The sequence below is a fragment of the Perna viridis genome, chromosome 12 (genome assembly GCF_037379345.1).
Source record: "Perna viridis isolate PV_CMFRI_1.1 ecotype Kerala chromosome 12, ASM3737934v1, whole genome shotgun sequence".
NCBI lineage: Eukaryota > Metazoa > Mollusca > Bivalvia > Mytilida > Mytilidae > Perna > Perna viridis.
The window spans coordinates 21,545,719-21,563,132 of NC_142456.1; the positions used below are offsets into that span (position 1 = coordinate 21,545,719).

Consider the following 17,414-nt stretch of genomic DNA (forward strand, 5'->3'; position numbering starts at 1 on the left):
TTTGTTCATTTGTGATTATCAGTTTACTAGTATATATCATAATAATGTTTAAATGTGTAGTTACTTCACCCTTTTTTTGTACATGTTAGTGAAACCCATTAGGTTTATCAAATTCAAGTGTCGGGGATGGCATTTTCAGACAGGGAGTACACTTTTTTCAAAGTATGAAGTAATTACATATGAATTGTATTCTGTGGAACATACTGTAAGGAGTCGGAAGTACTTACATAATAAATTTATTACATAGGATTAATGAAAAAGAATTGTATTTTAGAATAGACTAATAATATGTATATTTGGTAAAATACTAGGAATTGTACTTTTTTGAACAGAAAAATATCATTCTGACATCTGTATTTAATGGATCTTGAATTTTTATTAACCATCAATATACGCTTGTCAACTGAACTTAGTACACAGTATTTCTTATAATTATGAAATAAACAACAAATACACCTAATTCATCGTGTGATTTCCATAAATAGTACCGAAGTACCTGTACCTATACCTGATGTGATCTTTTAACATACATATTACCAATCATGTATATTGCAAGTTTCGAAACTAATGTAGCATTGACCCCCATTGAGCTACTAAGAACTCCCATACGTTTCGAGATTAGAAACGTCGCAGTTTTCATCCAACCTCGTATCGAATCAGTCTTCTTGCTCTCGTCTTCAACAGCTTCATTTAGAATTGTAAAGTTATAATTCCAATTAATGGAAAATGTTTTTAGTGGAGTCCGAGTTGCTCATTTGCTTTTGTTACTTTGTATGTATGATTTTAGTTACTTTATGTTCTTCGTTGTGTATGACTGTTTTCCATGTCTGGTCTTTGTCCCTGGATTACATTCTTTTGATTACCGCTATAACCTTGGTTCCCTTGATTACTCTTTCGCGGTATTTGGGACCTTTTGCAAGGTTTTTTATGGAGTGATACGTTTCTACATTGTCTCCTGTAATATTATAAAAATAAAGCCTATAATTTGATTTGACTTGACTTAAAACAGGCTTTAGATTGATTTATTCTCTTTTGCAAGCCAGGTCATTTTGTTGAACTTTGTCTTAACGTAAGGCTTTTGTTGAAAGTTCCTTTCTTTAGTTACATTATACTACAATACATCATCTACAAAATTTAAACCCTAGAAAATAATTTGGAAGAGGGCTCATCAGGCCAACATAAGCGATATTGTAATTCTGACTGTTTTCCCCCTTTCCCTTTTTATTTTGTTTACATATTTTGCAGATATGTTTGATAAGAACGTATTTTCTATTTCTTACTACTTTAATGTTCTTTGTTGAACATAATTTTGACAAAAGTCAACGACTAAGTTCGTCGGATCTTAGTTGTGACAAAGGTTTAGGGCAAAAGGACAAAAAATAACTACATTTTTTTTTACTTTTCTTTAAATGGTCTGAAAACTGTATATAAATGTTTTATAACTCCATGGTTTTCAATATAAAGCCTGACGACATCTTATTTTGTCCAATTTCGTGTTGTTTACTTCCTCATGTGCATGTAAAACAAGATATATTTTTAGATAGGATACTCTGATTGGTTTATATTTATAAGTAAAATAAAGCCGCCTTATGATTGGCTAAGCGATTGAATTATAATAAAAGCACTTGTCAGTATCGCAAATAGAGAGCTTTTATTACGTCAACCCAAAAGTATCGAAGTCTTCTAAGCGGCAATTTGGGAAACGATTGAAAATATGTCAGAGGTGGTTTCCGGAAGCGCAAAAGTAACTGAATAATTTTTTAATGTTGCTGATTTAGGAAATATTGAGTCCTACATGATTGCAATATTTTTTTCTTTGATACTAGATTTTACTATTTTATATTTGTTTGTTTGGGAGAATTTAATTGGACCGTTAACTTTGACGGCTATTTACTACATTTGATTTCAGTGACTTTTTTGTACCTTTTCATATAACCCTATTTACATAGAATAAATATTCCATTAACAAAATTACTAATGAACAAAAGAAATATGTAACATATTGATCAGTGTATTGTAAAAAATATTTTCTGATTTTAAACACTCTACGTCACAAAGCATCAACAAAATGCGTCTTAGATAGTTTGTGACCGAATACGAACGGATCACAATAATTATCCGGAGTTTCAGTTTTCGGAAGTCTATATGAAATACATTTAACTTTTTTTTTTGAAATGATATATGTTGCTTGGTCATTTTTTAAATCTATATCATGCAAACCTGTTTTGTCGATGTCAAATTTTAGCTTTTTTTTACGTCCCAACAAGATTATCAATAAATGTAAGAAGAAAATCGTTCGTGAATTGTTGTTCATTGATAAATTTTCAAAGAGTAATCAAGGAAACCGGGATTTTAGCGGAAATCAAAAGAACATATTCCAAGGATAAACACTAGACAGAGAAAATGCAAAGAACGTGCAATAACTAAAATAACACAAACAAAGAAATAAAATTCGATGAGCAACCCCAACTCCACTAAAAATGGGAGCATAGACAAGATAAATCGGTCGCGTAAACGTCCTTCGCTTTTCTAAAAAACACCAGCTTAGTGGCTTATGAAATGTCACGTGACGAAAGTATAACTATGACAAAGCGAATTGTGCAGATGGATAGGCATTTATACAATGGAAACTGAGGATCTGGCAAAAGATGTTACTTCCTTTGGATTGGGTCAACTAAAAATTCAGACTCGCACTAAAACTAGATTTTTACGATAAAAATGCTAGCTTTTGACAACATTTTTTCGGTATATTTGAATAAAATTTGGATTTTTTTTTCAAGGTATAGATGATCTGATCTCTTCCAAAAACTTCGATTTGTATCTAGGTGTTCCATATTTTTAAAGTAACTACGATGTATACTGTGAAAGTTCTTTAATTCGTGGATACCAATTTTCGTGGATTATGAAAGAAACACAAGTTCGTGGATTCTTGAATTCGTGGTTTTGTGTTTTTCAGTATACACATCAATTGAGATCTTTTTTTCGTTGTTTGGCCTGTCCACGAAAACCCCAAAAAGGTTACCACACGAACAATAGTACTTTCCTTTTTGTGGCAGGATTTTAAATGAGTATCTATACATGGACTTGTAGTATAAAGGGTTGAAAAAAGTATTTGCTTTTAAGTTTGTATATTTCGATGATAATCAAGCATGGAGGGATTGCAGAAGATCTTTCGAATCTTAAGAATGCACATTTAATTAATAGCACTATGGAGGTAACAAGTGTTGTGGTAAGAGAGAGGAGCCTCGTTGACAGCTGTAAGTTAATATTTTCCAAAGAATATTGGTGGTACAGTTTGTAGATTCAGCTTTGAAGCGTAGTTTGTAAAGATTCTTGGGGAGTTTTGGAGTCAATTACACGGACGGAAGCGCACAATCATTGTCTGAAGTAGAGAGACCAAACTTACATAGAAATACGTGAAATTTTGTTCGTGACGATTTTATGATGTGTGGTGTTAAGCATTTATACCGTTGTTGACAAACGGAAGTGGAAAAAATTGTTTCTTCGTATTGACCATTAATACAAATTTGTGTGAGTATTCTGAGATAACCAATATCCAAAATACTTGTTAGAAGTCTGTATGATGAAGAGGTAAGCTCAGACACTGGAATACCTAGACTTGCTTTGTAAAGAGGGTGCAGAAAAGCGGAAGTTATCGATTACGCACTTAATATAATGAATTGACCTTGTCATGTTAATTTTTTTAGAACATTGTTGATATATTAAGTAAATGTGCTAAACTGAAATTTGATTCTCGAAGGAAATTTGATTGTAAGAGATTTTTTACCTTTCCACATAAGAAAAAGTTGTGCTCATATCAATATTAGTGATATAACATTAATATAAACTGATTATAATATGAGGTGTTTTTATTTCATACACTTACAGTTCTCCATAGCCCGATATTCTTTTTACTATTACAATTAAAGGAAAACACTCTATGAAGTATTTTATATATTTCAGCTAACTGTATGAAGAACTTGAAGAACTTGCAGAAATTGAAGTGTACGGAGACGTACATTTATAGACCAATGATTAACAGGGTTACAACAGAAATGCTCTGGTGGCTTAATCTGGATTATAAGTTTCTTTGATGATGATTTTGGGACGCTCTATATCATTTTAAACCACATATTGCTATCTTTTTGATATATTCAATACATACTAAACAGGAAATATTCGTGAATGGTTGTTCATTGAAAAGTTTTCATAAATGACTTATTTTGAAGCAATAAATATCATATACATGCATCCTGAAATGAAATATTGATTAAATATTGAAATCATTTATGTTTTCAAACCTCTAATCCAACTATGTACGCTTCCATTTTGATCAAAACCCCAATTTCGAATTTATGTTTATATCAATATACCACTAAAATATCATTTATCAGAGAGTTAAATATTTAAACAGTCTTGACAACAAGGACAAAATTGCAATTATGTAACTGCACGAATTAATTTCTAGTATGTTTACATGGAATTGCTAGAATGGGAAAAAGAAAAGATATGGTGAAGCACAAAAAATGCAACAGCGTATAGCCTATTTCTAAAATGTTTAATACTTCCAGAGATCTCCAAAAGGTCTTCATATGAACCATCTTGCGCCATATGAACAAAACGATATATCTACAGTAATTTTCGAAGTTTCTGAAAGCTTGCTCAGAACATATAAAAGAAATTACAAAACTTTCAGTACATAAAATCGGTCACTAAAATTCCCTTAGACTGGATTTAGTTTGTATCGTCAAGTACTCAAATGATAAGATTTTACGTCGAACAAAACTAAAAAATATTAGAAATAGAATATAGCTATCGAAAAGAGCAAAATTATATACAAAAATTTTGATATCTCATCCGTTACGTATAAATCTATTTGGAAGAATGTGCATTAAAGACTATATTTATAACTGTGTGAGCCATGCTGTCTTTATCAAAAAAAAATAACTGCTATTTTATTTTTGTATCAAAGTTTTGCAGCAGTGAAATTTTTAGTGCTTTTAGAAGTTTGTGATATTGATGCCCCTGCTGCAAGACCTTTCTTTTGTGAGGAATCTGCTACGTTCATTAACATCTATTTTATAACAGATATGAGCAAAACCGACCACCTGTGAAATGAAATACTGTATGAGGATGTTTCAGGTATCTAGAAATATTAACTATTGAAATAAATCAAAATCATCATCATTCCTATTTAATTTGTTATGAAAGTTGACTTTTTATGAGAAACTCAGCGGATGTTGCTAGCAAAGCATACGCTGAGGACGCTTATCCTACCAGTGCATCTGGTCCATGTTCCAGGGTTTTAGTGGAGTTGCTACTTTACTTTTGTTACTTTGTATGTATTGTTTTGGTTGTTTTATGTTATTTGTTGTGTTTGTCTGTTTTACATGTCTGTCTGGTCATGAACATAAAGTAACTAAAAACTGGGAGCATAGACCAGGTGCACCGGTAGGGTAAGCGTCCTCTGCTTTTCTAGAAACACCCGCCGAGTTGCTCATAAAAAGTCAAGTCCGGGGTAGACAAACGAGGGATGGAAAACTATGACCCGTTGAATAAATCTGCTTTCATGGATTCTGATGGATACACCATAACGATCCACGTTAAAATGAACAAATGTCAATTTCGATCCATTCTGTTGACGAAAAGGCATACACGAAGTTACACTTGTGTTTAAAGGCGCTGCTACTAAATGACAAAATATCCCAATTTGTCAAATTAACTCATTCAATTTTAATAATAACAAAACTAACTTTATATCATTAGCTTTAACTCTAGAAACATTCCACCAACTAACCCCTTTCAGTTTGAAATCATTAATTAACTATTCAACTGGTCAACACCAATAGAGATTTTAAGTATATCAAGGGAGACTGTCTATCATGAAAATGCAAAAATAATAAAATTAAGAGGCATGGTCAATATTTAAAACGTAAAGATATCTCCAATGGGTTTTTGCCACACCTAAACAACAACATATCAATTTTCTTAATATTACTAAATGCAGGATTGCTTTCAGAAACCAACTATCATCTCTTGTGAAAGTTCTATTACACCTCTATGTCGAAATTATATGCTCTTGTAATATTTGTCGGATCAAAATGACCTTAAACCATGATCAAGCATTGTGTATCGTGGATGACACATTTACGATACCTCCACAAAATTCGATAGCCAACATCAGTTGAGTTGTGTCATCAAACTATATGAAGATCATCTTCTTGTCTTCTTAAACTATGCAACAATGAAATAAAATACCCCTTTGGTAATCATTATACTTTAAAATACCTATTTATGTTTAAAAGTAACAACGTGCAACAAAAATTCGAACTAAATTACAAGTATCTGGGTACATATTTTTCAAGGAATACGGTATGTATAGAAACAAGAAAATGTTTACAAAATCTGTAAATTAAAGCCATTGTAGAATTAAAAACAATGAAGAGCAAATAATTAGTCAATAGAATTTCAGTTAGAATTGTTGTCCCGACCCTTATATACGAGTCTGAAAGAGTTGCAAAGCATTAGATATTTTTGAAAAAAAAAAATCATTTGGGCTTTTGTAAACACATTTGAAACCTTAAGCAGTCGAAGCCAAATATTATTCTAATTATGGCGAACGAGGAAGATATCATGTTTCACCTTAAGCTGGAGATGATAAAATCTTAGTGCTGCTTGGTAAATAAAAAAGGAAAATATCAACATTACTTTATAAATTGTTACATATAATCATAGTTATGGCTTTGAAAGCAGAAGATTGTCTCATATTTCAAAGGAAATATTTGGAATAACCCAGTAATTATTCAGTAAATACCTTGCATTGAATTAAAAATGAAAGACCTTCAAAATAATTTCAAAATATGGTCTTCCAAATATAAAATACGTCAAAAGGTTTATGAATCCTAAAAGTAAACTTAAAATCGAACTTAATAATTTTATTGAAGTTAAATATATCCATTACTTTACTGGAATTTTCTGATGGAAGCGAATAGATGAAAATATACACGTATTGGGAGGGAGAACAAAGAAAAGCCATCCTTGCTATTCCTGCGTTAATGGGGACACTGACTGGTCTTTTTTGTGACGGAACGAAATAGGTTATTGCCTCAATGTATAAATGGTAATAACTTAACTAAATTTGGAAAAGTTAATGGTATTTTCAGAAACAGAACTATGTAGATATATAAAACTTATTGATATGGAAGTCAATCCTTCAGGTTACATTTTATTACCGGTATTTCGCAATGCAGTTTTTTATGTTGTAACACAACTCATGTTTAATAATACAATTGATTATTTATCAATTTCCTTGTAAATTTGCCTATAATTACATATGAAAGTAGCAGTCTTTGAAATAATCAGACAGGAGGTGATTCCTGCAGGTCAAAAACCAAATCTTTCAGTTCTTGTTCAAAAACAGCCATAGACCAAATAACCAGTCTTAGTTTTTCTTTTGGGTGTTACGCCTTTGAGATAAAATTTATATAGATTGTACATGAAATTAACACTTCGCAAGAGTTATCGTTCTTGATTTGGATTGATTTAGTTAATTTTAGTGGGATATTTTCTCAAAAGTACAGGTATAAATAGAGAAAGGACTATTGTCACATAAAAATATAGCACACATATACTGAAACAGCATAGTTTGTTCTCTGCGTTTTTCTACATCATGATACACCTTACCATAGGCAGTGTCTAAATTTTATTTGACAGGTACTTAATGAAAATATTTTTTTCTAATATAAAATGGCTAGTTTATCTTGCTTCGTCTTTAAGAACGTAACGAGTTATATAACAAATGGCACAGAAAGAAAACATTTATGGCACAATGCGCGTTCTGTATTTTTGAAGAAACATACACAAAAAAAAAAACCAAACAAATAGAAAAGTGTTGCAGCATGCATGTATAACCAACCCAGTTCCACCTTTTAAAAATATCGCTAGCTCACGGGAGCACCCCTGCTTCTGATTCAAAATAACCTGTCTACGCCAATTTATACACTTTATATTATAATATACCGTGGAAGGTTACAATCTCAATTTAAATTCTTTTAATCACAAAATTTAGTTCTAAATTGACTACTTAATACCATACATAATTACCTGTAATCTTAAGTTTTTTTTTTTTTGTTTTTTTGTTTTGTTTTGTTTTTTTTTTTTTTTTTGTTTGTTTGGTTTTTGTTTGGTCCTGTTTTTGTCTCCGGAAAAACGTAAATTATTAATCTCCGTCAGACGGAAAAAGTCAATTATCTATCTATAACTTTGTATGTTATCTTTATGTAATGTCATTTTTCAAATAAAACGTTAATGTTTAGAGCCTGACTATGTACATGCAGCCAATTTCATCCAACGAGGCGGAACATGGTTACGATGTTATCACTGATGAAAGTAGAAATAGGCAACATACGGACAAAACACAAAAAGGCAAGATATATTTTATTATTTTCTCTGATGCGAATTCAAATGTGACAAACCTGGCTTACACCACTCCACCCCCTCCCCTAAAAAAAAAGATTTTTTCCATTGAATCTTTATTTAAAAAAAAAAAAACTATTGCCAAACATATTTCATGCCAACACTCATAATTATCGCAATATTTACAAAGATCTTTATTACATGAATAGAGTTCATTTATTGAATGTAATTTCCTCTGTACATAATTCCCGATAATTCACAATGTGAAGTAAAAAAGGGGAATTTTACTCTCGGACTATCTCCGGCAAAATGCAACAACATAACAAAAATAAACAGCCGGTCACAAATTTTAAAATTATTGTTAAGTCTAGAAATCAAGATATAATAAATAGAATTATTAATTGGTAATCGTAAATATTTATAGGTATCAACGCGTGCAAGAACGCTTGAAGATTGAACTCGTGCGCGGAACAGGTTTTGCTCACTCGTTAAATCTGTGCGTACTTCGGCGCTCATGATCATATTTTGTAATTCACTCGGCATTCGTGAATCATCCAATTATTCTTGCCGTAATAAGTTCCTAGCGTATGTTCCACAGTATTGTCCGTTTCAGTCATTCAGTCATGAGATTGACGCTTTTCCTGACTAACAGAAAACCTAAAAAAGAGATCTTTGAAGCATATACATTATAAAAAGTATTTCTTAAAATTCATTGATTTTTTTACAATTAAGGCTCTGTTGGATTAATATTTCAAAACAGCCAATACGAATTTATCTATATCTTTGATTTTTTAAAAGTTTAACACCGGTAAAATATGTGGGCATTTTCGTATAGCTGCTTTATGAGAGTAATCAAGGGAACCAGGATACTAGCGGTGTATAAAATATGTATACAGATGCTAAATCTACAACTGTACATAACAGTCAAATTTCTTGGATGTTTGCTTGTGAAATTGGTGTTCTTCGACAGTGTGAAAATTTATAATTCTGTGCTCTTTTCTTTATTTTCAAAATAATTCACATGAATATTTAAAAGATATAATTTTTTATGTCTTCAGTTTATTTCACAAGACGTAAAAATTGAGTTGGAATTGCTGTGCTATCATATGCTTGTGATTCAGATCTTTTGGCAGAAAATTAGTATATTTCAGAATTTGCTAAATATTTTTTTCCGTATTATTGTGAAATATGGAAAATGAAAATTAATATAAAAAAACTAAAAGTTCTTGTCCTTTCTAAAGGAAGAAAAACAGAAACTTTTTTTTAATCAACAATCAGAAAATTGAAATAGTTAGAAATTACAAGTACCTAGGTATATTTTTTATGGAGAGTTTTTTTTTAATAGAAGCTAGGGAATATTTACAAAACCAGGCATTTAAAGCCGTTTTTAGAGTAATCAAGGGAACCAAGGTTATAGCAGTAATCAAAAGAATGTAATCCAGGGACAAAGACCAGACATGGAAAACAGACACACACAACACAGATCATAAAGTAACTAAAATCATGTATTAAAGAGTTATGAAAAATAAGGAAAAGATATTCAGTCGATAGTGTTTTAGTTAGGTTTGTTTGATAAAGTTGTTGTCACATTTAATACTTAAGCCGTCTACGCCAAATTTGATTCAGTGTATGTAGAGCGAGGGAGATATCCAGTTGCAATTACTATTAAGTTGAAGATGATAACAGTTTGATGCAGTTAAGTAAATGAAAATGAAAGTAAAATTTTATCATTACTGTATAATTTGTGTCATATTAATTCGTATCGTTTTGGTTTTGAAAGCAAATGGTTTTCTCATGTCAAACATGTTTTGGATGAGAAATATAGCGTAACCTAGATTAATCCTCTTGCTAGGAAATAGTTAGCCTGGCGTTATGCTAAAAGATCCTATCCAAAGCATGCACTTATCTATACACCAGCAAATGCATTCAATTTATTTCCATTTAAAACGTATTCAAACGTCATTTTATACTGAAGCGGATTTAAGGCTTTAAAGCGGTTTTAATCAATTTCTTCCACTCCGGAAATCGTCATTGACGATTTGTGACTCTAATCCAAATATAACCATGGGTGTTATACGCTGCGTATATATGAATGCGTGATTACTTTTACGTTTTACAAAATTAAAATAGAGGTTTAACTTTAATACAATGTATCTTTATTTTTTTAGATGAACGACCTAAAGGATGGAGTAAGAAATCATTTGTACTTGGTTGTTTCTCCGGATTTGGGATGGGATCAGTTATAACGGCAATACTTGTTACTTTCATTTTATTAATAGTTTTAAGACAGGACAAAAATACGAAAGCTGATAAAAGCGATTGTATGTACATGTTTTACAATGTTTTAATTTAAAGATGCATGTAATCAATATCCGGTTAGTGCAAGTAAAATCGGGAGCCTAAAAATAACATCATGGCAGCTTCATTCTCGTATCTTTTGTGTTTTATTCTTGGTTAATGCAATTGAGAATCATTCTCAAAAAACATTTGCTAGCTTCCATGATTACAAATCGAATCTTCGTTTTTTTTCCGAGAACATGGCACTCGAATGTTAAAGAAAATAACGTATCCGCTTATCAATACATTAAAATTCGACCCCAAGACATTTCGGACCATGACAACCTGTAGTTCATAACGAATATGCCAGACATTTCGTCCTATAGACATTTCAGACAATGACAATCTGGATAATGCATAAGGACAATATAAACCGTATACCATTGCAAATATTACCATTTGGAATTAAATAAGTAATTAATAATGTTAATATTATTATATTATATAAAATATGAAAGGTGTTTTGAATTAATGTTTCTTCGGGGCGTTTATGATTTCACCGTCCTTATTTTATTACCTAAATTTGTGGATGCAAGTATTAAAATACATTAGACTGTCCATTTAGAGACCATGCAGTTCTTATGATCAAGATAGTACATGGTAAATTTTATCCTGCTGCGTGTTTGTTCCAATGTAATGTTTATAACATGTATATTTCCAAAAGTACAAATATTTTTTTTAATCGACAATGGATTTCTCACTAAATAAATTTAAACTTTCCTGCGAAAGCAGCCATTTTTTTGCACAAAATGAAAGAGTTATCACCGTTATTCAATGATTTACGTTCAACTTTGAAAAAAAAAATGCATATGTGAAATGAAATAGATGAAATTTTTGTGAAAACAAAATTTGTCATCTGCCACCTGCTGGCTGGTTTTTGCGTGGACATCCCCTTCAATCTTAACTTTTAAACATTTGACTGCAAAATGAAAATAAGGATTCTTGCACAATTGCAGATTAACAGCGGTGGATCCAGATATTCCGGAAAAGGTGGGCTGACTAGACCAGGGGCAGGGCGACTCCAATGATTTCCAGTGAATTTTTATAATCAAAACAACTTTTTGAGCGCAAGTGGCACGCCCTTTCCTTTGTACTCGCCTATAAGTAATGTTAATTCAAATAGTCAAGTTGCAAATCGTCATTTGAAAAAAAGAGAAAGTTAATAAAGTTCAGGATAAAAACTTCAATACTTAATTTGCTTAAAAATCAAAGTGTTGCTCGCCGATGTTCTGCACTCGCTATAAAGTGATGTTGGTCAAATATTTGTTAGCAACTACAAATACCATTCCCTTTATTTTCCCTTTATTTGTAATGTAACTCGCTTTTTGAGCTTAAATTAATACAAAACATTTAAGAAGGTGTCTATGAAAGACAAATGCAGTTGGTGGCATATGCCAAATTTGACTTCCAAAATTTTCACCCATTAGAGATCACAAATTCATGTTTCCTCGAAAATAATGTAGGTCTCTAAATTTCTGAATTAATAAGATTGAAAGACATACATAAAAAGTAGATATAAAAAGTAGATTTTTTTTTCAAATACGGGGAAATCAATCTTTTTTTTCATTATATGGTTGATATGTTAGGGAAATTTAAATTCATATATACAGAAAAATCCTTGCTCTCTATGATTTCCTTCTGGGTTAAATATTTCATTAGATAAAAAATTGTGGAAAGAAACTTACTGGGTGGATCTGCCTGAATTCTACATGGAGAGTCCATCAAACCCTATCTGTTATGCTAAGTTCGAATCATAAATATTATACAGTCAGAGACACTAGAGAGCAGAATTTTGCCACAGGATCGAATATTGTCAAAATGATCCGTACTTATTTTTTCTATAATTCGCTACATTCTTATCTTCCTTTCATATATTTGTGAAACGAAATCAAACATGTATAAAAGTCTTTAGTGAGCAACCATTTGAATTTTATGTGGATGGGCTGGGGGGGGGGGGCTAGGTTCAAATTTGAAATTAAAAGACAGAAAGATTATGTATATTTAAAAGGGGGATGAACAAATGCATAAGTCCAGGAAATGTGAAGTAAACAATAAAATAAATAAGTTATTGTACAGAAGGGGGAAAAATCCAAGAAATCTAATGGTTGCTCCCTTATCTTCCTTTTTTTCAGGTTTTTGTAGAATTGCGCCCGCGGTAAATAATGGAGCATTTTGTACCACGAATAGAACATTCCGTGTTTATACATCGCTTTCACAACAGGAAACCGTCTCAGACGACTACTGTCCTGTATCTGTATGCAATGGAAACAACAAATGGAGGGATTTTAGCATTTCAACATCAAGTTAGTGTTGCATGTTATCTCATAATATTAATGGGATAATTAATTGGGAAGAGTGAATAATCAAAATATGATCACAGACACCACAGAACGCTTAAATATAACAAGTCTGTGAAACTTGCTCCGCTCACGAATTAATCTTTTAAACGTTCTTGGCACGATAAATTCTATTCTGGCTATTTATTATAACCAATACGTGATTCCTGCGATCAATCGCTTTGTGATAGAGGTAGTAAAACACGTTTCCGGTAACAAAAAAATGGTATTTTTCGACGCTTGGTTTTCTTTCTTTCGCCTGCAGTGCAATTTGGCAAAGCAAAACTTTGAAGGTATGTCAGCATCTTTTTTTTCCTTTTTGAAGATGCAATTTCACATTTTTTACGTTGACAAAGTATTACTGGCGTAACCTGGAATACGTCATTTTTATGCCTAGCAAAATTCAGAAGTCGCAAGATCTGTCAATTAATTTCCGTCCGGATACGGTCATTCCGAATCTCAGAAATCACGTATTGATTATTCTATTTATAATATAGTTTTGATTCATGATTCATAATGATAGGTGGATTGATATTCGTGTTATGACGTTTTGGAGGGCGAAATTACTCAATTTATTTCATAGTGTGAATTACTGTTTTTGATTTTGCAGAGGGTAAATATCAAGAAATATCTGCTATATGAAAAATGACTACAAATTTATTAACATCTTATATTAAGATTAATTAGCGATATCGAACCCATTATGTATTAAGTAGTGAAGACAGGAAGTGCATCGTCAAAAACCCACAAAGTTTCTTTTGATAAAAACTACTAATCAAACTAAAATAGCATTAGTTTGTAGATCCGTTATATCAGTTCTGAAATGAAAATTATAAAGAATGTGCACGTGTATGAAATTGGCACTTTACAAGAGCTATCGTTATTGACTTGTTTGAAAGTAGTGGGTGATTAATGTATGGTTTACTGCAAAAATGATTTTGTATACAGAAATGAAATGACTGTAGTTGCTTGAAAATATAGCGTTTGTAGATTTCAAAATCAGATTTTTTTTTTTGCAACATGAATCATCTGTACCATTGGCATTGTATGAATTTTATAGCGTGCATGGATAGGTCCTTCATCTTTATATGGGTTTCTGTTAAGGGTTTTGTTCTTTCTATAAATGTTTTAAAATGGCAACTAGATAGATTGAAAGTCAACCGTCGAGCTTTATCAAAGTTATATGCAGTAATTCATATCTACTAAATGAAAGTAAACAGCGTAGAGTAATCAAAATATATACAGCACAGTAATGACTTGCTATATACACAGGCAAAATGGCAGCACATGTTTTCATGTTTTAAAAAACGCCTGAAAACACTTTTCATGTGTTTTTCATATATTTAGGACCGACATGAAAAACATATTAAAAGAATGTGTTTATGACAACAAATTGATGACGGAAAATGTCAATAATATATGATGGTACTTATAGGCCTTCGTTAGGTTTTATAGTATAAAAAGTATGAATTTTACATAATTCGTTTTCAAGGGATTTTATAGGCACAAAAATTTGTACGAAATGCATATTTACATATGTATTTAAAATATGAATACATGTAATGCAAATTTTCCTGTTTACGCTATGATCATTTTTTACAGAAACAGAATGTTACAAATTAGATGAAAATGGAGGTTCTATTTACAATGGCAAAAACACGTGTACCAAAACAGGACGCACGTGTCAAGCATGGAATCTTGATTATCCCCATAGGCGGAATTCGAAGCATATACCTAAGAACGAGGCTGACCTGTCAAGTAACTATTGTAGAAATCCTGGTCCGCCATATGAAAGAATACCGTGGTGTTATACAACTGATCCTAACGTCAGATTTGAATTATGTCACATCCCAGAATGCAGATAATGATTACTTCAAATACAGTCTACCTTTACTCTAGACATTCCATGTTTAAAGCCTGAATCATTAAAATCAGACAATGGATAAATGTTGTAAAAATAAACAAAATATTGTTTCATCATGCATTTGTTTTCTAAAAGAATAAATATTGGCACACCTTTCCTTCTTTCTATTTATTTTTGTTTTGTGATGTGGAGTATGCACCTATTGAACTCCACCATAAATAAAACAATTTAAGCACAGAATATTCCACCAGAGATAAGTTGTATAATGGTATAAAAACTGTCCGCCCGTCAATTGTAGGTCATATAATGGAATACAAACTGTCCGCCAGTCAGAGATAGGTCGTATAATGGTATACAAACTGTCTGCATTGGCATGTTGCACCTTACATTGTAACTTGAGAATCCTTTGTCCAATAAACTTCAAATTTGTCACAATATTTAGATATGAAAAATATACGATCATTTGATATTAAGCAATACGCAAATAAAAAAAAACATCGTCAGATCATTATAACAAACAATTATGTTAAGTTTGAAGTGTATTAAGGAGTAATCAAGGGAACCAAGATTCTAACGGAAATCAAAAGAATGTAATCCAGGGACGAAGACCACAAATGGAAAACAGACAAACACAGCAAAGAACAAGAAGTAACTAAAATGATACTTACAAAGTAACAAAAGTAAACATTTGTAGATGAGAAGTAGCAGTAGAATATGCTGATTCAAAGGCAAAACCAAGAATATAAACTGTCCGAAAACACAATACAAAATTCGAAAAAAAATATTCTTCTGACTTGAACTGAAACTTGTAAAAAAAGCTATCCTTTTTCTAGGATTGAAAGTTGACACAAAAGTGTTTTTAAAGTATAGTAACTATGTAAACTGTATTAACTTACAGTAACGTGTCAATGGAAATGGAGTAAATAAACGAAAGATAGTTCTGGAATCATCTCCCAAACAAATAATCAACAGACAAGCCATTTCAGACATTAATTCAAAGACAAACTGCTTTAAATCACAGAAGAAAATCTTGAACGTCAATACCAACGCCACCAAAAGTACAGAGTTGTTTTTAAACCACGTCGTTTTAAAATATAATCTAACAAACATCCTGGTTATAACAGGAGGAGTCAGTGCTTCATCCGTGGGGTGTAGTGGCCATTTATTCGTTCTATTCGACCTCTGGATACCTGATATACACATTTAAGTATTTGGCTGAACAATACAATACAATTCAACCAAAGTCACACTTATTTGTTAAAACTAGGTACAACAGAAGTCAGAATGAATATTAAAATGAATTTTTTTGGATTTCAAATGAAATGTTATTTAGAATTTAGAGAGTAAAATTCCAAATCCAACATCAAGTTGCTGAATATAACATAGCGCGTAGAATGAATTCCTTCTTTCAATTTAAAGACGTCGAGTGGTATGATACATATCTGCGAGACTAAATTATGAAGTGCATGCGGATAGAATACATTGCCGGCGACATACATGTAGAGAGAAGCTCGGAGCAGCTAATGAAAAGAATGAAAAGTAAATATAAGATAAATAGTACATACATGAATTATAGTATTCAATTCTAAAGAAATTCCAATAGTCATAGTAAAATTGAAAATGTTAAGCATTTAACCTGGAAAATAACATCAATAAACATCAATTTTAATTAAACAAAGCATATAATGAATGTAAAGCAAAGAAAAAAATAATTAAGTAAACTGCAAGGGAAATAACTTTCAATTTTATAATCACTGAAACCTGTATCCATTACAGTGCAATTAACGTTTGATTTATTGACATAATTTGTTAAGACAGACTGAAAAGTAAAAACATTGTGAACATCTTTATATACTCTCTCAAAAAAGAAACGCAACATAGGAAAAAAAGACATTTACTTCATAAATAACAATCATTATTTATCACAGAAAGAAAATACATAGTGGTCTGAAATTTGGCACAATTATTCCAACGTATTATTGTCACTTAAGATCACATTTTTTTAAGTTTTCAATTTAATATCAATTAACACAGCTTAAATGACAATATTTGTTATGCACAAATTACGCGCTGATAAATAACGCATGATTCGCTTATTATTTTTTTTTTAATAAAGCTCTATTTGTGACAATTTAAAAATTTTGGACTTAACAGCTCTAGGTTAATTGAATTTAAAAGATTTCTGTTGAATACCTTTAAATGGGTTTTAAATTGATAGATTCAACATTATTTTAATAAATCAACCCATTAAACAAAAAAACTACATTTTTTACAAAAATGCTTCTTTGTTGCGTTTCGTGTTTTAGAGAGTAAAGACAAAAAAAAACCATTCAATTGAACAAGTCATATGGGATATCTAAATAATATTTTTGTTAGTATAAATATACTATCATGTTCGTTTATCTATGTCGAACGATTTGGGTCACTTGAATTGTCGATTTAAAACTCATTATTAGAAATAT

General features: G+C 31.3%; 1 protein-coding gene across 2 annotated transcripts; it reads left to right on the forward strand.

Moving 5' to 3' along the window:
- The first annotated feature begins 8,270 nt into the window (after positions 1–8,270).
- Positions 8,271–15,109, forward strand: LOC148601674 (plasminogen-like). 2 transcript variants are annotated; one of them, XM_088556017.1, is made up of 4 exons: positions 8,271–8,424; positions 10,584–10,736; positions 12,885–13,055; positions 14,691–15,109. In XM_088556017.1, exons 1-4 carry the CDS (start codon positions 8,325–8,327, stop codon positions 14,951–14,953), a joined length of 687 nt encoding a protein of 228 aa, XP_088412143.1. In that variant the 5' UTR covers positions 8,271–8,324; the 3' UTR covers positions 14,954–15,109. The 2 variants fall into 2 exon arrangements, with proteins under 2 accessions (XP_088412143.1, XP_088412144.1); XM_088556018.1 differs by having other exon boundaries at positions 8,272–8,424; positions 10,584–10,604.
- The last annotated feature ends 2,305 nt before the right edge of the window (positions 15,110–17,414 follow it).

Bases quoted from the DNA above. Each gene is read 5' to 3' on its own strand.
- LOC148601674 (XM_088556017.1), top strand. From the start codon at position 8,325: ATGTACATGCAGCCAATTTCATCCAACGAGGCGGAACATGGTTACGAT. The intron at 10,737-12,884 runs GTATGTACATGT...CCTTTTTTTCAG, and splicing joins GAAAGCTGATAAAAGCGATT to GTTTTTGTAGAATTGCGCCC. The intron at 13,056-14,690 runs GTTAGTGTTGCA...CATTTTTTACAG, and splicing joins TTTTAGCATTTCAACATCAA to AAACAGAATGTTACAAATTA.